The sequence below is a fragment of the Channa argus genome, chromosome 20 (assembly GCF_033026475.1).
Source record: "Channa argus isolate prfri chromosome 20, Channa argus male v1.0, whole genome shotgun sequence".
In the NCBI taxonomy this organism is placed as follows: domain Eukaryota; kingdom Metazoa; phylum Chordata; class Actinopteri; order Anabantiformes; family Channidae; genus Channa; species Channa argus.
In genome coordinates this window covers 15,052,998-15,075,534 of record NC_090216.1, presented here as the reverse complement: position 1 = coordinate 15,075,534, position 22,537 = coordinate 15,052,998, and the positions used below count along the sequence as shown (strand labels likewise).

Below are 22,537 nucleotides of genomic sequence, written 5' to 3'. Positions count from 1 at the left end.
TTTTACGCATAGTGTATTAATGATACATATAATGATTTATTCAAAGTTAATGGCCACACCATGAATAGTAAAGTCCACTTCAGCTTCGTTGTCCCGGTTGACATTTTAGAATCCGAACAACACCTGAAGGAGGCACCTAAAAAAAGCTATACTGTTGTTATTTGATCTTTCTTAAAGCGTTTGCAAGTCAGGCAACATTCGCGTAATTTAATGACACAGAGTTAACAACGCGTTGTTACCTAAAGATATATTTTTTAAAAGGTCTCTGTAAAATTCACTTTTGCGGTGAAACACAAACTTTTCGCGCATGCGTGGTTTCAGTAGCTTTTACATGGGCACGATGGCTGCGGATAGTGGCTTGCTGTTGTCTCTGGTGGAGGAATTTGTCTCGGGACTACAGGATAGCAAGGCCAAAGACACAGCAACAGGTAAAAGAAAAGTATTCCACATATTTTCCTTAATGCATTTCCCCTGCAGTTCGTTGTGAATTAAACGCTGTTGAGGCTGCTCGAGTGCCCCTCCAAGGATGCGCAACACAGCATTTAGGTTAACAAGCTAACTTTAGCCCCACAACATCCTGTGTGGTGTTCCAACCTCATGAAAGCATAAACATTTTAGCACCGGTCTCATCTTTTTGTCACAGCAGCAGCAGCAGCAGCACACGATGACTGTAACCCTAGTGTTTCTTCAATTGTCATTATTTTAGTACTGTGAATTTGAATGCTATACCCTTGTAGTTTAACCACATCCTGCTGTGTTTGTGTACCTATACTAAATAATCCTGTCAGTGAACTCTGTACACTTGAACCCCATGCTGCATGCTGCTATTGAACCTATAGCTAACGACCAAGTAGCAGACATTACTTTGTTTTTTGTTGTCAGGACAGTTTACTCTATGTTTGTAGTTGGTTATCTTCTCATCGATTTACTATTCTTCACTAAAGTGCGGTTTATTTTCAGCTGTCAAAGATGGACAATTTACAGTACTTCAGCTGGTGGAAGCATTGGGGTAAGGTGTCAACATTTTTGTAAGCTGGTAGCAAGAACATAAGCAAGTGAAAGCACTAATGTTTATCAGACTTTGTATATAACACAAGTAAGATAATAGAAGTGGTTCTGATATAGATGTAGATTTAAATTTTCACCATTATAATGTTGACTTGACATGAATGACTTCCATTTATGCAAAGAAACTCTTATGATAAATTAAAGGTGCTCATCAAACGTTCTCATTTTATTTTTGCTTTTTCTTCTCCGTTGTAGAGTTAGTTTGACTAGCTCACAGCCTCACACTCGAGCAAGGGGAGTCCAGATGCTGTCTGAGGTTTTGCTGGAGTCCTATGGAAATCTTTCAGAAAAAGAAGGTACATATCATCTGTGTGATTTTATTATGATTATTTTCTTCCTCTTCTTAGTAATTAGCTATTTGGATGCAAAACTCAATTACCTATCAATAAATGAAATGTCGATATTTCAGTAGTATGTCTAACTGTTCCTCCCAGTGGAAGTGCTCATCGCTTTCTATGAAAACCGTCTGAAGGACCATTATGTCGTCACATCGCCTGTTTTACAGGGGCTAAGAGCCTTGGTGAGTGTCTTTGTGTGGTGGATTTATATCGACAACATTTTGTTGCTGTATGAGATTAAAAGTACTAAATTCACAAATAAAATTCTTATAAATATTTAAAGAAGTTCTAGATGTAAAATCAGCAACCACCAATTAATATTGTGTGTGTGTTCGTGCTTTTTCCAGACAAAGTGTAAAACGTTACCTCCTGGCTCAGCTGTGTCCATGCTGAAATCTTTGTTTCAGGATGTTCATGTCCAGGTGGGTCTCAACATAGTGTTAAAATAAGCATGTTTTATGTATTAAAAAGAATGAAATCTGTTAGTGTAAGGAACCTGGGTGCGTTTTGTGTTTAAACTGCATCTCTGTCTCTATATTTAAAAAATATAAACCCATTAATGCTTGTATTTGATTGGGTTTTTGTCTTCTTGGTGTTCTGCAAAACCCCTCTTTTGTTAAATTTGCTATATGGGTAAACTTGACTCACTGAACACATTCCTAAACCATGTGGACATAAACCACGTGGAGCTCATATTATCTGTGTGTTTTCCCTCAGTCTCTGATGCTTGTGGAGAGATCGTGCGTCTACAACATGCTCATCAACCTCATGGAGACCAGAGAGGCTGGTAAGATACAGATAATGAGCCTTTTTTAGTCTGTTATTGCACTTCCAAACAATAACTTAGGAGCTCTGCTGGAAGGAAAAAAAATGATGAATGTCTTAGCGGTCCAAAACAGAGAGTGAGAAGCCTCAGCAGTTTGCTGATTAAGCACTGTGGTCACTTCTAAACTCAGAGTGAGGACAGAGTAGTCATGACTTCATCTGCTTTGTCTTTCAGTTGAATAATTTGGCATGTTTCACAAAGCCATATTATACTGCATGCAAGTAGAGGACTGACACAGAAGTGTGTATGTGGTCCTGCCGATAGTTTGCATTTCCATTAGAAGCTTCCTGGTACTATCCCAAAAACATGGGGGCTTAGAAATATATCCACGGAGAATTTAACCACGCAAATAAGTTGGAGCATTCCATTGGATAATTACTGTTATAAATATATCTCAGCTGGCATCAAGTTCTTTAACCCTAACTGATGCAATTAGGAAGAAGTACAACAAACTGTCCATACCTGAGGCCTTGGAGACTGCCAAGCTAGGGCTCACAGCCCTGGGTAACGGGCTGAAGAGGTACACCAGAGAAGTTCAAACTGGGAGAATAAACAGGATGTTCTCTACTGAGCCATCCAAGGTGTACTCCCAGTGGCAGGGTAATAACATGAGAGCAGACCCACCAAGGCTGCAGACTGAAGAATGCTGGAAAAGCATATGGGAGAAGGAGGCCTCCCATAACGGCAATGCCCAGTGGCTGGTGGACTAGAGAGCAGACCACAGAAACCTTTCTGAAAAAAATCCATTAACCATCACAATGGCAGACATCCAAGAGAGTGTTTCAAGTATGAAAAGCTGGACAGCACCAGGTCCTGACATGATCATGTCAGGGACATGATCCATGCCTACTGGTTAAAGAAGCTAACCTCACTCCGCACTCCTAGTGGATGTAACCCACCCTGAATTGTTAACTGAAGGCCGCACAGTCCAGATCCGAAAGGATTCCTAGAAGGGAACAGTCCCGTTCATTTACCACCCAATAACATACCTCTGCACAACATGGAAGCTCCTTTCAGGCATCATAGATGAGCAGGCACATAGATCAATGCATGAGCAAAGCCCAGAAAGGAATTGGTATTAACACAAGAGGAGCAAAGCACCAGATAAAGCATTCACCTAAGACTGCAAGACCAGACACACCGACCTGTGCACAAGTCAGCATCAAGTGCGCCATATACTAAAGAGATAGTCTGTGCCCGCTGGTGTTCTGCATAGGCCTGAACCCACTCACCCAAATCATCAAATCATCTGTGCTGAGTACAGGCTGGAAGTCCCAAAGCCAAAATAGGACACACCTCCAAAGGTGGTTGAGAATGACAGAGCTAAGATCCTGTGGAACTTCCAGATATAGACTGACAAGCTGGTAATGGCCAACTAAGCCAACATAGTAGTCGGGAACAAACAGAAGAACAAGGCTGTGGTGGTAGATGTAGAAATCCTAAGTAATAGCAACATTAGGAAGAAGGAATGCTAGAAGCTCCAGAAAGAGCAATGGCTGAAAGAAGAGTTAGAAAAGATGTGGAAGGTGAAGACACAAGTGGTTTGAAAAAATATGGTGAATGTATTAGCAGGTACCTAAACATCATTGACAAACCTGGGGATAGATTTGAAGAAAGCTGTACATGATAGAAACTAAGCAATCTGGTAGACTTGGAGCGATTATGCCACTGCTTAGAGGGTAGCCAAAGAGATTGGAGGAAGGAGAGGAAAGACATACAAATTATTAGAGAACATTACATAAAGGGGATGCAAACTTTTATAATGATAAAATATTCATTACTTTTACTATACCTTTCTCTTTATACACTTTTTTTGTGATGAAGGAACATTTGTACCAGCTGAATGTGCATTAAATATTATGTTGACCAAATAGTTTTATTTTTGTTTTTTTACTCTTTTTGCAATTTTAAAGTAAGATGATGCAAAGCTTTGAACATAGTAGTAACCTACAGTATATCAAGTCTGTATTTCTGATTAAATCATTTTAATTAATTTACAGAGTTGAAGGGTTTAGGGGCAGACTTTGTTTTTGGTTTTGTCCAATCAATGGATGGGGAGAGGGATCCTCGAAACCTCCTGTTGGCCTTCCAGATTGCAAAGAACATCATTCACCGAGGTTATGATCTGGGTGAGCACACATACGCTTTGTCTTGGTCACTCGCTGACCCTTTTTTTAACGCTTTTACTGTTCAGTGCACAATTCACAAGACCACATTTTGGGCTGTGTGTGCCTCCTTTTCTCTCTTCCCATTCTCCTGTTTGCTGTCTCAGGTAAATTCACAGAGGAGCTGTTCGAAGTGACGTCCTGCTATTTCCCCATCGACTTCACCCCAGTAAGTCCTTGTTTACTCAGCTGCTCTTAGGTTTGAACTCTTGAAAACAGCGTGTAGCAGACAGAAAAACGACAGACAGATGATCTCTTTGGAAAACAGTAATAATAGTGACTGTCTACTCATCTGCTCACGCACATTTCCCAACTCGACGTCACAGAGAATCATAGCTCAAGGATCACATGTTGACTCTCTGGCCCAAACCAGCACATTGACACACTTATGCTGATTTGATGTTGGGTTTTCAGTATTATCAGATTATACCAAAACAATAATAAGTAGGTGTTATATTATCATGAGATGGTGGTAGAGGCTCAGTGGAGTGTCTGCCTATCGACCGTAGGATCAGCAATTTGTGGCCGGACTTTCCCAGGCTATAAGTCCAAGTATCTCTAGCAAGACACTGAACCCCCAAACACTGAACCCCCCCCCCCCCTTTTTAGTGCTGGTGTTGTGCCAAAACTTTTCCTATACTTATCTCACTTACTGTATTTGATGTCCCTGAAAATTAGTCCTAACCTCTTTTGGGGGGTGACAATAGTAGGGGTTGCATGAAGAAGGGCATCCTTCTGTGCCAAGTCACTGTGGGGGCCACACAATCATCTGTGGCAAGCTTGGGTCATAAGACAAAGAAAAAAATAAATGATTAAATTGCATTCTGTGGACCTGACAAAATTATCAAACCAAAAATTATCAATTTTTTTTATCTGTGAACTGACCCTTTTATATCCCTCAAATGTCAGAAAAACGTACTTTACAAATTATAGTTCCAGTCTAAGTTGATCTATTCAAAAATATCATAAGATTATAGAAGACCAAGAAAACCAGCATATAATCAGTTTAGAAAATGGAAACAATCAATTTTTCGCATTGTTAATTTAAAAAAATGACTTAAATGTGAATTCATATTTAGGCTTTAATAGCCTGTGTTCTTCCCATAACCACCCCAGCCTCCCAGTGACGCCCATGGCATCACCAAAGAGGAACTAATTGAGGCACTGAGAGCTGTTCTCACTGGGACACCGAAGTTTGCAGAGGTGGGATAATGGCAAATTACAAACAAGTGGTGTTGCAGTGGAAATTAAATGACCTGAGAAGACTTGCGTATCAAGGTGTAAAGTATTGTGTTCTCTGTCACAGTTTCTGTTACCTCTCATCATCGAGAAGCTGGACTCAGATGTTCAGAGTGCGAAGCTGGACTCGCTGCAGACTCTGGTGAGGTTCTTGACACATTTCCATAAAGCTTAACTTTTGACATGAACATTTGACTGACATGTATGTGTAGGCTTTAGAAAATCTTGATGAGAGTATAACATTTAAGAAACGTCTGTGGCTTCTTATCACGTAAGATTTCATGTTTTTCAGACTGCTTGTGTGTCACGATATGAACATAAAGACTTGGCCGAGTTCCTCGAGGGGTTGTGGGCATCACTGCGCAGAGAGGTTTGATCGATATTTCTTTAAATACAAAGTGTTCTTGCTGTGACTCTTCTACAAAAAGCATGTGATTATGATTTGTTTGTGTTTGTATAAGACATCTTAAGCTTGGTTAGGACACATTTAAATGTGTCAGTGTTTTTGTGACTTTTGTTATTGTAGTAGTTTCTTTTATTGGTTTAGTAGTTTCTGTAAACGTTAAAGATTTCACTAAACCGTGTTTTTACATCAGCCAATATTCAGATACTACAGTTACTGAGAGGACTTAATAATAGGAGTAGAGCACAGCTTGTAACAAATTATGGAAGCAAGACACCAGGATATGTAAAGTCTTCTAACAAAGAAGTTAGGCATGATTTATCAGAGCTACAGGAAATAACGCAAATACAAAGATTTCTGGGAAAAAGGGAACAAATGCAGTTTCTCATGATTTGAGTGTAAATGAGTTTCTCATATGCAAGTGAAACTCCCTCCATTGTTTCATTGCAGGTGTTTCAGACATCCAGTGAGAAAATTGAGTCTGCGGGCCTTGCTGCTCTTTCCGCACTCACTTCCTGTCTGTCTCGCTCAGTCCTCAACTCTGACTCTGAAGACTCTCTCAGCACCTTCCTGGAAATTGTTCTCAAAGGTGAAATAAATGCCAACACCTAATTTTAAAGCAAATGAACAAAACATAAAATGTGGCAACATGATCCTAGAGGGGAAATAACGTCCAGAAATGTTTACATTAAAATTACTATGATAGAGATACATCTGAAGTAAATACAGAGGTGAGACATGAGTTGTGTGATGTAACAAATACAAAGATTTTTTAACTTTGATCAGAACACTCACACAGCCAGTGGTGAGGGTTGGCTCCAGTGAGGCGCTGCTAAAGTAGAAGCACAGGAAGTTGCACCACAGTGGCTGAAGTTCATCGAACCAGCTGTGGTTTCTTGTGTCACATTAAATATGCTCAGTCTCAAATGAAACAGGTTGGAAACGCCATCGGTTTTTAGACATTTACATTTAGGTTTTCCACTTAGAGGAGGGGGAAATCCTGGGGTTTCAAAGATGTTGTTTTATTTATAAAGGCAAAAAAGAGCACAAACTAACTAGTAACCAAAGCTTTGGCACACTATACTTATTGGTATCTAAAAAAATTTGCACCTTCACATTGAAAACCCTAATGAATATAGTGTTAGTTATTTTTAATGGCAAGAAACCCTTCCCCATAGCTCCAGTGATTCAAAGCTACTTTAGTCCAACAACCACGACTCAACCAGGATATAAAACCGCCGAATGTAAAATATCTTTAATGAAACTCACTCATAGGATGTAAGACATGCTGTATCCACTGTGTTGTTCCAGATTGCAAGCATCACCTGTGTGAGCCTGACCTGAAGCTTGTGTGGCCCAGCGCTAAGCTGCTCCAAGCTGCCTGCAGCGCCTCCAGCAGGGCGAGCCACATCATTACATCCGCTGTCATGCCTTCTCTAATCGAGCAGTACGACAACAGAACACAGGTGTGTGAGGAATCCGGTATCCAGATGCGTGTTTAGTTTTCTATGAGCAAGTTTTCCAGCTGTTTGGTGTCTGAAAGAGTTGTGAATTCTGTGCCGTTACTGACACCAACATTCGTATTTTCAGTGATACAGTAACATGACTTTCTGTCCCTGAGCAGTGTTCCCACAGACGGACTTTACTGGAGGTGGTGCAGCGATTCATCCAGTCAGTAAAAAACAGCCAGTCATCAGAGAATGGTGAGTGCATCAATTACACACCAGGCTGATTATGATTGACCTTCTCTTCTTAAAGCTCAACTATAACTTTGTGTTATTGTGAATTTAGACTGTACTGGTTTGGGAAACAGAGGGGATTTGCTTTCCTTAAGGTTAAAAACAGTCTCCAGATTTGAACTCATCGGTGTTACTTTTTGTTTCATCTCTCTGCATTAGAGGAGAGTGTGTTTTTAGCCTTTCGTCAGTCTCTGTGCAGCATGGTGTTCTCAGCTCTGTCTGAGACTAATTCTAGTCTTCAGATCACAGCCACTTCTGTGCTCACATCACTAGCACAACAAACAGGTGAGACATGATATACTCTTACATCTATAGGTAACAGCACCATCTGTTTTAGTCAGATGTGCAGAACTCTTTCAAATATTACAAATGCACTGTGTCTCAGGTTTGCTTCTGGATGCTGATATTGAGCTGGCTGTAGATCACCTGATAAGACTGCTGCTGACAGAGGAGGATGACAGAGTCAGGTCAGGTTATCATGAACATTACCCAGTCGTCTTCTCCTGTGTCATCCAATTTATTCCGGTGTTCTGCTTCACTCACCATTTTGACCAAACTAGAATCAAGATGTTTATGTGAACTAAAAATAAATTGTCTCTTTCCTTGTTTTCTGCCTCCAGCTGTGCTGTGGTGGAGTGTGCTGGAGCCTTAGCGGAGCTGCATCCAGCAGCTTTTATTACTAAACTGATCCCAAGACTAAAGAGAGAATTGTTTTCTGGTAACTAAAATTCATTTACTAAGAATATGACATCTGCGCATACAATTTGAAATTCATAAAATAGGAGCACTGTAAGGTTAAGGCTACAATGTGTACAAAAAGTATTTAGCTCTCCGAAAATTACTTCACCATTGAATTAAAAACCCTCTTAAAATCGGTGAGAAATACTAAAGACAAAATAATTGATTGCATAAGCATTAGCCCTCTCAGTTAGGGATTAGAGGCCATGGTGGCACCAGTATTGTGATCAGAATTACTCCAAATATACTTGAATTTGCAGAGAAATACTTGACCAACCTGTCACGTCCTTTCAGAGCCCATAGAGGAAGGGGACGAAAACAGAAGAACATCTGAGCTACATTCCCATCATGCAGTGCGTCAGCGGTGTTTGTCTGCTCTGGCTGCTATTTCAATGCAGCCCAGCGTTGTGCAGGAGAGCACGCCAGTCCTCCTGGAGGTGCTGAGTTCAGCACATACAGGTAATTGGACTTGGATGTTAACAGTTTTTAGTTTATAGGAATATGCATGGAACTTGATAACTCAAAATACATGATGGATTTTTGCTGTGTCTATGCTGTTTTTATTCTTTTCCATTTAGCTAAATAGGGAAAATATTGAGTATCTGGTAAAAGAGCTCGGATTATTCATTTAATAAACTTTTTTCCCTAACATAAATCTTTGATCACAAAATGAAGGTGACCCCAAACTAAATATATAAGACACAACTCTACATAAGATGCAGTTGTTTCTTGTTTTCAGGTACTGTTAGGTTCTCAGTGGAGGAGATGGTGTTGGCTTGTCGCAGCCTCCAGAGGATAGCAGAGCAGGTTCGGGACACCGAGGAGACAGGGCAGTGTTTTCATGACATCATCATACCACGTCTGCTGTCGCTGGCTCTCCAAGCAGCACTGCAGGGTAAAGAGACAGTTCCTAAACAGGTTTCACTCTATCCCAAAACATAGGCCCTAGTTTAGGTTTAATGGTGATTCATTTCTGTCTGTTTTGTTTTTTGTTTTTTTACATAAACAGATCAGGGGTCATCGGGCTGTCTTAGTCCTATAGTAGAAGAGGTGGTCCTGTCTGCTATGGTCCCCGTCATCAGTACATCCTGCTCTAGGTTACAGCCAATGTCAGTACAATCTCTCTGCTGTTCTTTATTCGTTTGCTCTCTCTCTGTTAATATAACAAGGAAATTTACAGGGTGAAAGTCCAAATAGAACAAAATGTTAGAGGTAAATGTTAGGAAGTCTTCAGTACAGAGACATCCAATAAAACACTGTCAGTAAAGAGTCATTTAGATTATGATAAATCTGTTACGTAGTGTGTCTAGAACCTTATTGCAGTTAAAAATGGTAAGTTTTCTAATGCGTTGCAGAAAAATGCAGAACAGGATTCAAGGTACAACTGTTATCTTACCCAGACATACAGGTGTAAAACCCCTTTCCTGTCTGTTCCTCACTTTTTCTTTCTGTGTCAGTCTCTTTGATTTGTTTTACAAGCGTCTCTCATGAGGTTTGTGTGGTTTCCCTGTTGCTATGTATCACGTCCTCAGGTTGGCAGGACAGACGGCATCAAGGGCTGTGTCTCTCTTCCTGGATGGTGATGTCTCCTTTTTGCCTGACAACTCCTTCCCTTCAAATATCCAGCTGCTTAAGGTTCAATTCAACTTTATTTATATAGCGCCAAATCACAACAAAGCCATCTCAAGGCACTTTACATAATAAAGTTAAGAAAATAAGAGTCTGTCTTAGTGGATTTTCTGAGGCTTTTCTTCAAATCTTGTCTCGTTAGTATTTTTTTTTTTTAATTGATATTAGGGCGAAAAAAATCATCTGTGTCCTTAAAGGCAGCATCTTTGTATCATTTGTTTTTCCTCAGCCCTGATTTATGGTTGATCATCTAAGGTTTTGTGCCACTTTTTATGTCACTGTTACCATAAAAGTGTGTTTATGTTGGCGTGTAATGTTTTCCCAGAAGCAGCAGGGCGACTCATGGACCCAGTCTCAGATGGTTTGTCTCCTCATGGGCTGCGTGTCTTCATTACCTCGAAGTGTGAGTCTCATCTGTAACACCTCATTCTGCTTTTATTGAAAGTCTGAAGAAAATCATCTTACTAGCTGTAAACTGACATCATTCTGTTTTTCGTCTAGGTGGAGGTGCCTCAGATAGACCGGCTGCTGTCACAGCTGGAAGAGATGAGCTGCTCCTGCAACCACCCACTGTCCTACATGTCTGCTGCAAAGTGCTTTGCCAGTCTAGTTAACAAAAGACCACTGGGTCAGTGTGTGTCCTGTCAGGCGTCATAAGAGCTTTAAGCTTGTCAAATAAAAACTGTAGTGACGGTTTGGTTTCTCTGGCAGGTGATTGTCTTGACAGTCTAATTCAGAGGATGATGAACAGAGTGTGTAGTGAGTTGGATTCTGCCTCTTCTCCTATACGCATTCAGGCATTCACACTTATGATCTGGGTAAGATTCACTCTGGTTTGAATGTACCTACTGTTAATTTTTGTGTTTATACACTGATATAATAGTTTGACAAATGCATGTCACTGTCATGAAACACAGAACAACAAAGTCTTCACCTTTTACAGTAGTTGAAGAATTATTAAAATGATTTTGGTGCATTAATTTTGTTTTTGTCTTCAGGTTGCCAAAGCCCTGCTACTGCGATACCACCCTCTATCCACAGCACTGACTGACAAGGTGACTGCTGGCAGGATTCACTTCCTCAACTACACAATAATCTTTACTTCAGTCTTGGACGTTGTTTTTTTGTGTCTGCATTATTTTCTTTGATGTATGGTTTTAATAGCCTTTGTTTTTAATTATTTGTATTGTGTATCCTTGAAGCTCCTATCTCTGCTCGATGATGCTGATCTTGGTGTAATGGCAGCAGACGGCTTCTCGTTGCTGATGTGCGATTCTGTTGATGTGCTAAACCGCGGTTGCCACGCCGATATACGCATCATGTACCGGCAGCGCTTCTTCAGAGAGAATTCAGCTAAGTTGGTTCAGGGCTTCAACGCAGCTCCCCAAGGTACACAGAGATTTACAGACATAAAATATCCACAACGAGCGACTTACTATTTTATGATTTGGGTGATTAGACACTGGTCCCTGCAAGTTTTTGTTTTATTCATTTTATGTTTCTGATCCAGAGAAGAAGCCCAACTACCTGAAAGCTCTGTCCAACATAGTCAATAAACTGCCAAAGAAGGTCCAAGTCACTGAACTACCAGCAGTGAGTAAACAGGAAATCTGATTTCTGCAAATTACTTCTTACTGCTTGCAGTGGCCTTTGGAAATTGCACTACAGTAATAAAAAGTTTATTTGTCCTTGTCTAGCTCCTGTCACTGCTGCTGGAAGCCTTGTCATGTCCTGATCAGGGTGTCCAACTGTCCACTCTGTCCTGTCTGGAGCCCGTCCTCATTGACCCACCAGCAGCTCTCATTCAGCAGCTCGAGGCTCTCGTGAGCAGGTTGCTGGCCCTTGTTGGTAGTTCAGTCATGGTAGGTGCAACGTCATAACTGAGTTATGGTTGGTAGGATTTTAAGCAGCACAAAGAAAGGCTACATAAATGTTAATGCCTGAACACTTACATGCACTCTGAAAAAACCTACCAAAAGAAAGAACAATTCAGGAAGAACCATTAACCAGCTCATGACTCCTGTTGCCATAGTTACAGCACATTAATGTAACTTAGTCAGATGGATCCATTTTTATATAGCATGGGGCTAATTAGCCAGAGTTGTTACTATTTTGTTTCTCTTTCAGAACGTAAGGATTGCTTCACTCCGTTGCATCCATGCTCTTTCCCGCTTTCCTGTACATGAGGTAAAAGCTGAATAGAAGGTTTTTTTCTGTGAAGAAACATCCCTCCTTTTATATGCCTCTTCAAAGAGTTTCTCATGAAGCTGAAGTAAAACATTTTCCACCATCTTTCCACTTTCATCTAATAAATGTGGAATCTTCAGCAAAGCAATTTAGGAATTTGTGTGAAGTGAAGAACAGCTTATTTACTTATTTTGTACCAAAAAACATAAACTCCAGGGGTATAGATTGTGAAGATTTTTGTATCAGTAGTTATAATAAATATGCTGCATAATAACTGTGTTGTACGTCACCCACTGCAACACAGTAAACTATGTACACAAATTGTTACCATATTAATTGTAATGCTGTATAAACACTGGGGGGGAAAAAATCACATATGAAGCTTGTAAACAAAAAAAAAAAAAACGAGATACTACTGAAGTAACAAAAATCTGCTTGCTTTCCTGCTTCTGTCTGCTTTACCATCTCTGCTCCACATCGACAAAAACTTGGCTGATCTCAAACTACAGCAAAATGTCCTTCCTCTGTGGTACTTTAACTTGTGCCATGTAACATTCCTGGCTTCAGGAATCACAGTAATCTAAAACTAAAGCAAATCTTTTCACATTTATCATCATTTCAGATCTTACCATTTCGGGCCAGAGTTCTAAAAGCTTTGGCCCGGCCTCTGGATGACAAGAAGAGGCTGGTGAGGAGTGAGGCTGTTCAGGCCCGAGGAGAGTGGTAAGAATCAGATCTTACTGTTAACTGAATAAAAGTGAAATCACCTTTTACTTTAGGCCTCACTGTAACTATTTGTTGGTTCTACACTGCAACTGACCTATTTTTCTCATAGGTTCCTCCTGGGAAGTCCTGGTGGGAGGTGATTTTCCCAACCCTCCTATGACCAGGTACCCAGGATCAGAGCTGGGCTATTAATACTGCGCTCATTGTCCCAGGTCAAATTCACCCATCCTGCATTTTCATTCCCTTTTTACTGATTTTTGTTTGTTTGTTTTTTTGTCATAACTGCCTCTAATCATAATGAATGCGCCAGTAAGAGAATAACCGACCGCGGAGCATAGTCTAAGTTAAACAAATGAAAACTACTAGTTTGTTATTGTGAAATTGGCCTCATGTACATTTTCATCTTTCTCGCTGCATATTGGAGGAAATGTCACCAAATCATGTGAAGGTATCTTGGTTGTTCAGTGTCTTGCTGCTAAACATGCTTTACTTAAAAAAAAATAATAATAATACGGCTCAGTTTAATTTAAATTATAAATCTGATGTTAACTAGGCCTAATAATATATCAAATATTGCTGCTTGATTAATTACATTAACAGATTTTATATTCATTTACATTTTGCTAAATTTCTAATAATAAAATTAGTTGTTTAGATCTATAAATTTCAGACTATTTAGAATTCAAAAACGCTCCTGTTAAATGTATTGTTTAAACATAGCACATTAATGAGCGAGAGGTCTCAACTGCATTGTCTATTTTCTTATACTTTGTGACCATCTAGAGTAGTGGAAACACCAATCTCTACTACTATAATGTGGACTTTGAGTCAAATGCACACAGCACTGAACCCAGCAGGCACTGATAGCCTTTTATCTTCCCACCTGGATGAATGTAATTGAACAGGAATGTCTTAACAGCTGGTGTGTTTAATTTCTGTCACCTTCACCAGACAGCTGTGTAAGGTTCAGACAAAAAAAGATGTACATTACTGTACATCTGTCACACCTCCAATGACATGAGTTAGATTAAGATTATTTACATAATTACCTATGTTGAGATTAATATTCATTAATGAATTGTTGTGGTGTCAAGAATCTACCTTGTGTTCTGTCAATGTCTAAAAAAGTACTGATGTCACAGTAAGTTGAGTAATTTCAGTGATGTCTCTGGACCTCACATTAACTGATGCCAAGGAAATAGACAATATTTAAAATGTGTAACTTAAGTTGTCATTAAAAGTACTTTTTGTAATAATAAACAGTTTCAAATTTTATTTTATCACATGGCAATGGAAACTCTATAGAAGCAAGAAATATCAAAGGGTGGTTTTATTTTAAAAAAAGAAAAAAAAAAGCTAAGCTGGAGCACAGCTCCCAATGCTTACGGTTGATCTCACAGCTGTATGTAATGTTTCCATGGCAACTACAGATCCAACTCATTCTTCATTATGAATATGGGTAAAAATCAGTTGGGAATAAAAAAAATTCACAATGCCTTGTTTAGCGAGCCTCATTGTAAAGGCTGAATAGCAAAACAAGGCACGCAACAATTTCTTTATCAGCACCTAAGACAGAAATGTTGAATATTATAATATATGTGCTGTGTAGGTTTCCCCTTTTTGCCTAAACTGGATCGTAACCATAAGATTCAATTCGAGAATTTAAGACAAGTGGATCTAAATATGACTACAAAAATATTTTAGGTGTAAACAAGTAAGCAATATATTGAAAATGATCAAATAATCTTTTGACATTCATCCGATTAAAAAGTGAGTGTTTTCATCTTATGACCAGCCTCCCCACACATTAACACTTGGATTTGTCCAAAACCCAGAAGTAGTTTAAATATTAACATTCAATCAAAAGGTCCAAGATTAGATCAAACATTTATCTTGGATCAATACAGTGTCAGTTTTAAAAGATGATATGTTTTGGATTTTATCATTACTGAGAAAACCATCAATCTTTCATTCAGTGTGAAGTCACACTGAAAATACAACACAGTGCCTTTAGTATCAGGTAACTAAGGTTGTTCTCACTATTCAATGAGCCCTTAAGTCCTCATACTGCCTTGTCCTCAAACCTAGATAATTATCCAAGGAGGCTGGAATGATCGTGCAAGAGATGCACAAACATTCTGTGTTGTGCACTTGCAAGTGGATGGGAGAAAGTAGTAAAAACAGGTCTGGGCTTGATGACAATGCTGGCCAGCAGCAGCTTTTATAAATCAGAATGGTCAAAAGTCGAAGTCGACTGGTGGCGAGGTCACCATAAGACCTAAGAGGTTTTCTAGCAACGGGAAAAGATGATGTTCACACTATGGAGCTTTCCCCCTCATCAAGTAATGGGAACATGAGGCCACAATAGTTGGAATGGGAGCTTCTTATACTATCTAGCTAAACACAACAGCACTGCAACACACTGTTCGTTGTGTAAATGCAGGTCGAAAGGTTGGGAGCGGTTTCCTAAAAAGAGTCAAAACTCTGATGGTCAGATGGCCATAGGATCTCTTCTGGTGAGGGTCAGGTCCCATGTGATGCCGTTTCCACCAGGGAGATGACTGGAGGGTAAGAGGACCCGTGTGAACCAGTGACTAAGGAATAAAAGAACAAAAATCAGAAGTGTAAATGGGAACAACATTGAACTTTACTTGTCACTTTTAGAGTAAGAAAGTTGTTTAACCTTTTAAACTTAGAGCATTTTTATGAAAACCAAATCTCATTATTTAAAATTACTTTTTAATCTAGTTTTATTGGTAGTTTTGAGGCCTTGCCATTCCTGCCTAGGTTAAGACGGCCTTCATGTACATGAAGGCTAAAAAAAAAAAATTGTTTTTATAGCAGCCACCTCCCTGTATGTATGAAAGTATTACTTATATAAAGTATGAAAGGGTTCAACACACGTTGGTTGTACTGTAAAGCAGTCACTGCAAATCAATCATGGATAAAATACATGACCTAAACCAGACATTTTTAAACATTGAAGCAAAAAGAGCAGCCACAGTGAAGTGTACGTAGGTTTCAGATTGACAACACGTTTTTTTTTACTAGCCCCATTAAGGACAACGCGTAGCAGACCTCACCTCTTTTTCTCCACACCAAGCAGTAACTTCCAGTTGTTCATTTTACCATGATGATGTGGATTTCTGAACACCTAAATAAGAGCAGAGAAAAAACATGACTTAAAAAGAACAATTCATATGAAGACATGGTTTTGTAAAATGGAGTTCACGTACCTTGCCCTTCTCTCTCAGTCTTCTGGTCTCTTTGCGGTTGATGTGGCGCTCCACGCTGGTCTCTCCTCTGCTGATGAGCATGCTATGCCACAGGGTGAGTCCTCCCAGAACTACTGCCACTGAGCTGCAGGGGCAACACGTTAAAAAAAAACCTGACCTGTCAGTATGACTGTGAAACAAACAAGGGGACAGTAGAGGCAAAATGTTGCTCACCTGGTCAGCACCCAGAGGAAGATGACACTCTTGTGAGCAGAGGTCTCTCTGAAAGTGTATTCCGGAGGGGGATTCTGAGAGTAACTCTGACGAGGACAGGAAAAAAACTGTGACACTTGCCAAATGTGGAGTTATGTCAAAGCCAGAGCTGGTGTTTTATCTCTCTGCTTTCTGAGGTCATTTTGACTCAGGATAACACATCTTATTGTTGAGTTAACAAGTCTAACATGCTTGAGGGTATTAGAAGCCTAGACTTGTTAGTTTACCATCTGGGAAACAAATATCTTTTGCGATAAGATCATCGAGAATCAGAGGTGAATATGAGAGCAGAAAGGCAATATCCATTTCAGGTCTCCTGTTTCGCTTTTTATTGTCATCTGAGCCTGAATTCTGTCTTCTTACTACCATCTGGCTGCCACTAAAAAACAAATCATCACATCATCTCTTTAGACATGTCTCATGACAACTAAATTATATCAAACATCGCTTATCAACATCCAGAGATGCTGGTGATCAAAGTAAAAAGTAAGCCAGCCTCACCTCTATGGCACTATAGGCCTCCAGAAACAAATCCTTGCTGCTGATGCTGCAGTAGATACAGCCCAGAGTCATGTACAGGCAGAAGGAGAAGAAGTAGCGATGGTTGAAATGGCCCACACAGTTATTTAACCAGGCTGGACATGTATTCAGATCAATATGCACAATGTGGGAACTTACAGACTGCAGAATGTTAAATTAAAGCCAAATTAATTTATATGCATTTTTTTTTTTTTTTAGCTTTTAAAAGGATACGACAGTGGTGGTCCATGTTTAAAACACACCTGTAATATAACAAACATTTTTTTTAATTTTTAAAGATTAAAAAAAACAAACATTAAAAGATAACAGACTCCTAAGCAGAGTTGGCAAATTCTCTTACGTGTTGCAGATGCTACAGTGGTGTGTCCTGGGTGGTTTAGGAGTTATACATTTCTTACACATCGACACTGAAGGGACATTAATTTTTTCCTGAAATAATTAAAAAAAAAAAAACATTAATATGATATATTAGTCTTAGTGGACAACAAAACAACAGAAAATCGATTTAAGCCCCTGTTCTTCTGCCTTCAAATAAAAATAAAATACACACTGAAAAATTGTTTCTTTAGATTTATACATTTCAAAGGAAAAAATGCTGTAATTTGAATAACTTTACTTATTGCCGTTTAAACCTGTAAACACAAACTCATTTGATTCCAAAACTTAGCTGTAACAGAACTGGTGAAAAACATAATTCAGCTTGCTGTAAGCTGATGTGCCAAAGAAGACAAACACAACTAATGTCTGACTACTTCAGCTAAGCTGAAACGGATGGTGAACACCTTCACTCCACAATGTCACCTAGTGCTCGATACCTTGGGTGGGTGACCTGGGGAGGTGGTGGTGGCCTTATAGTAATGGAAGACCAACATGATGAGAAGCCAGTGTCCGCAGCAGAGATGCCAGACGATCCAGTGCACAGGGTAGGTGCTGAAGATGGTGGGTAGGACGAACAGGTAGACGATGACCACAACTGAAGTTGTCAGAAGGACGACGAGGCAGACAAACACCTGAGAGAGAAAGTAATGAGAGGGTGAGGAAAGTAGTGAGAAGAGAAGAGGAGAAAAGAGAAGAGAACTTACCACTCCAAACCAGCGGGTCACATTGTCTACAATCCAATAGACCGGTTCAAACGCACAGTCAAGCACGGTGTCAAAGTTGTTCAGGCTGTTGTAATACAGTGACTTGAGCAGCAGTTTACTGTAGATCCACAGGTCCAAAATCTTTCCACTGATCCACGGTTTGCTTCCGCTGCCTCGCCCTCCTCTCTGCAGGCGGCACAGCCTGCACCAGCGCAACGCCAGTCGCATGGCCCGGGAGACCTGCCACCTCCAGCTGCTGCCCATACGCATGCCACCACTGCCACCACCGCCTCCTCCTCCTCCTCTCCTACACACTCCGCCTTCTACACATACACAAACGCACAGACACACACACCAACAGTGACAAACACAGGCTGCGTAAAACAACAATTCTTCATAATGTAGACTGATGACCACTGAGGTTTCCATTGTCGTCTCCACAGTTCTTGAGGTGTGAGAGCTCCTACTGCATTTGTGCGAGAGATGGTAACTTGAAATCCGCAACTTTCCTAAAGTCATTCAAGTTCAATGACAGCATCCTTTGTGCAACACATATCCATCAAATCAGTACAAGACTGGAGCTATCAGGTAAAGAGCCCACAGTAAACTTCTCCTGTTAATAATTCAAAGCGAATCCAGATCTCCACGCCAAAAACACGCTTAGAAACTAGCCGGGGAGAGGCAGAGTGGTAACCCTATAAGAGGGAAATGTAAAAGGATGAATGTCGTAAGAAGGAAATAAAGTGGCTACCTGATCCAGGGCATCATTTCATGAAAGTGAGTATAGGTTACACAGATAAGACTTGTTCAGGTTCTCCAAAATAAGATGGCATTAATAATGAGAACTGCTACTCAGGGACAGTAAGGCTGGGCAACCTTCTGAGACCCTTTTAATCTCTGACTTCTAATGGAGACCACTGCTAACTCAGCTCTGTAATATAACAGTAATTTATTGTTCAGCTGGCTCACTTTGTATGGACATGTGTGAATGTCTGACAACGAGAGAACACACAACACAAGGAGGCCATGTCCCATCTGTCAAAGTTAAACATGATGATACTGATAGGTTTTCAGTTCTATCTATATTGAAATGGTTTCATGGGCAGCATAAATAAACAATGACCAGTTTCATTCTGAAACATTAGTTTATTTGCTGTACAGAAATGTATGAAAGCTGATAACAAAAACAAAAATATTTCTAGTTAGGACTTCAACTAATGATCATTTTCTCAATTAACCATTTTGTTTTGCCTATAAAAATGGTGATAAATACTATCACTAATTTCCTATAGTTCACTTAGTTGCCTCAAAATTTGTCATATGTCATAATATTGGCCTAATTATAACTTATAACATTAAGCTAACACCACAAAATAATTAGCTTTTTTTTGTTGGTTATTTTTAAAAATTACTATAAGATTACTATAAAGGCAGTCGTCCACGGACCACAGGGTCCGTGGTTTGAACCCTGGTCCCGGCTATATGTCAAAGTGTCTCTGGGCAAGACACTGAACCCCTAACAGCCCATTCCCCTCCCCAGTTGTGCAGTGTCGGTCCAAGCCCGGTAGAAATTGGGGAGGGTTGCGTCAGGAAGGGCATCCGGCTGTGCCAAATCAACATGCGGACAATGATCCGCTGTGGCAAAATTAAATAAAATTACTATAAAGTTCTACTTTTAGACTGGGGCTGTATCTACTTACTATTTTTGTTACTTATTAAACACCAGATTACATATTTAATTGATTGATTCTTTTGTTCAGAATATTTGAAAAATGGCAACTGAATTAGAAGGTAGGAAGTCCTGTCTTCGCAAAAATGATGAGTACTGCTCACAATCTTGTCAGATTGAGATGAGATCATGTTCACACCACAAATGTGTTGTGTTGTCCTTTGAAGGTCTTGGTCTGCATTCAAGTCCAGTTCATTACTCCTGAATCATACACAGGGTGAAACCAACCACATTTAACTGAACTAAACAGCCCGAATACCACAATACAGTACAAATAAATGATATTATTTTCTTTTTCTCATTCCAGAAATTTGGCGTTTTTTGTTTTCTGGCAGGCATTGATTTCCATTCACATTTCACTTTTCATTTGTATTTTAATAATATAAAACTAAATAAAAGTTAAAAATCTTACACTTGGAGCTACATGTCAAAAGAATAACAGCTCTCGGCTTGTCTCTTGAGGGGCCGTCACAGTGGAACGTGTTCTGCCCTTCCTGCCGCAACCCTCCCATTTTTATCCAAGCTTTGGTCCGGCACCAAGGTGGCCCTTGGTGACTGGGTGGGGCCACACCTTCAAACCCGTCGCCTTCTACATCCCAACCCAATGCTCTGCCACTGAGGCACCAGGCCCCCCAATACACTTGGAGCTCGATGTAATAGCTTATATCCATTTTATTAGAGACAAAAAAAAAAAATTTATGACCCTGTAAAGACACATACACAGTAACACCTTTGCTTTTTGCAGGCATGCGGGTGTTAAAAACCATTATATTAATCTCTTGCGTACCTTGGTGACAGAAAACATGAGAGTGGCACATAGCAGGGCACCACAGTCTCTATGGCAACCTGCTTGGCTAAAATCTGCTGTTTGTTGAAAGTAAGAGGAAAAGATCACTGTGCATATCTCTGTCTGCTAATTTTTAGGGGTGTAGAAAAATGTTTTTATACACTTGAGTATGGCAATATAGTTTACAGTTATAGTTTACATTTTGTGTTGTGCTTAAACGCCTGATAACTAGACAGATGTTCAGATTTTCTGTTGCTCTGACTGCACACAATTTTAACTTTTAAAATTTATTCAGATCTTTTTGCATGGTAGTGTTGTCTTCATGACAGCTTTCCCAAAATTAACCATTTAAAAAGTGTCAATATATCGCACAGTTTTAAGTATACAATATATCCAATTCTAACCCCTCTATCATGACATGAATCATACCGGCATATTTTTTCCCCAATACTCAGCCCCATGATTTTTACTTTTAGACATTTCAATGTAATTTCTCCACCTGCAGTGAACTGCAGGTATAAATGTTTAAATGTATTTAGACATTTATTAAAATGTCTAAATACAGTCAATAAGTAATAAATTTTTGTAAAATATTTGAGTTAAGTGTTTTAGTTCATGAGCAACACTTCTGATTTTGAGCTGTCCCACTTGCCTGGAGTAAAAGAACATTTGTTTGGCATAATATATTTGACAATTAATTAAAATATATGGACAGATAATAAGCATTAGCACCAGGCCTGTCTCTAGTCTCTTTTGATCTATTTCAGTTATTGTAATAGGGTAATCTTCTCATTTCTTTCTTCTTTGCTTTATTTCACAATCAACTGAAGATCAAACTCTGACACTGTGCTCTGAAATAATGTCTTTTCCCTGCTTAACAGCCACGTTATAGTTACATCTTGTAGCTATTTGACCCTGCAGCTCTGCTTGAGTGAAATGCTTTTATTGAGTCGTGATATTATGAGGAGTTCGTGTTTAACAGCCCATATTACACCTTACAATTTGGAAACACCAGCAGTGACACTGTTTCTATTCTCATCCTGTCGACAGCAGCTAAGCCGGGACTCAAACAGGGTAATAGTGTTGTCGACTCTTCATGTCAGAAACCAAGGCTGTGAAGACAGGACGGCTTTATGTAATTTATGACCGCACTCACAGACAACTGAGGTAAAACAGTGTAAAAAAACTGAACCTGATATTTCACACACCGACTGACTGAATTAAATCAATGTGAGTCAACCAGTAAGGTTTCATCAAGACATCCTCCGGAAAAAGAGGCTACAATATCTTTAATGTCGGCTAGCTACCTGCTAGCCTCCAGTCACCTTCCACATGCACCAACTAAAAGTTCAGTAAACACGGCCGACCGAGCGACCTGAGACAAAGTTGACGCCGAGGTGTGTTACCTGGTCAGGTGCAGTGGGCGGACGAGGCAGGAGCCCTGCGGTCAGGTCATGGTCAGGATAAAGTGTTAGCTCAGGTCTTTTCGGACTCTTTCACAGAGAAGCGCCGCTCACGAAGATGTTCTATTGGCAACACGATTCGTTCTATGATGATAACTTATACCAAGTGCACAGGGTCATTAATAGTTTCTGGAGGAAGTGATGTCATTTTTCTTGGTTAGTGTTCTCTTTTACCTCAACCCGAACCCTGCTCTGATCCCACTCATTCTTATGCTTGTTTTCTAGTTTTTAAACTGAGCCCAACATCATGCGTCTGTCCACTTACTCTTTGGCCTTAAATCTCATGTAGCACCTCTTACAATCCGCGATTTGGCTGCGTAATATTTGGAGAAAACGTATGTTAGGGCTTCTTATTACTAATATGGGTCAGTCCTTTACCATTTATCTGTT

The 22,537-nt window shown here is 39.8% G+C and overlaps 2 protein-coding genes across 2 annotated transcripts; one reads left to right on the top strand and one right to left on the bottom strand.

Moving 5' to 3' along the window:
• Positions 1-273: 273 nt before the first annotated feature.
• mms19 (MMS19 homolog, cytosolic iron-sulfur assembly component) lies at positions 274-14,427 on the top strand. Its single transcript, XM_067488331.1, has 31 exons — positions 274-428; positions 961-1,009; positions 1,264-1,364; positions 1,503-1,588; positions 1,754-1,828; positions 2,124-2,193; positions 4,233-4,361; positions 4,505-4,566; positions 5,514-5,600; positions 5,704-5,778; positions 5,929-6,006; positions 6,490-6,628; positions 7,351-7,505; positions 7,664-7,742; positions 7,938-8,063; positions 8,164-8,245; positions 8,399-8,496; positions 8,811-8,975; positions 9,256-9,411; positions 9,526-9,625; positions 10,049-10,151; positions 10,471-10,548; positions 10,647-10,773; positions 10,857-10,963; positions 11,144-11,200; positions 11,348-11,534; positions 11,656-11,738; positions 11,843-12,007; positions 12,273-12,332; positions 12,955-13,055; positions 13,168-14,427. Exons 1-31 carry the CDS (start codon positions 308-310, stop codon positions 13,196-13,198), a joined length of 3,132 nt encoding a protein of 1,043 aa, XP_067344432.1. The 5' UTR covers positions 274-307; the 3' UTR covers positions 13,199-14,427.
• Positions 14,401-22,245, bottom strand: zdhhc16b (zinc finger DHHC-type palmitoyltransferase 16b). Its single transcript, XM_067488333.1, has 10 exons — positions 22,091-22,245; positions 18,169-18,491; positions 17,902-18,096; positions 17,427-17,515; positions 17,300-17,328; positions 17,048-17,181; positions 16,508-16,593; positions 16,295-16,418; positions 16,142-16,212; positions 14,401-15,652 (listed from the first exon to the last, which is right to left on the bottom strand). The coding sequence occupies exons 2-10, from the start codon at positions 18,436-18,438 to the stop codon at positions 15,550-15,552; spliced, it is 1,101 nt and encodes a 366-aa protein (XP_067344434.1). The 5' UTR covers positions 18,439-18,491; positions 22,091-22,245; the 3' UTR covers positions 14,401-15,549.
• Positions 22,246-22,537: the final 292 nt, after the last annotated feature.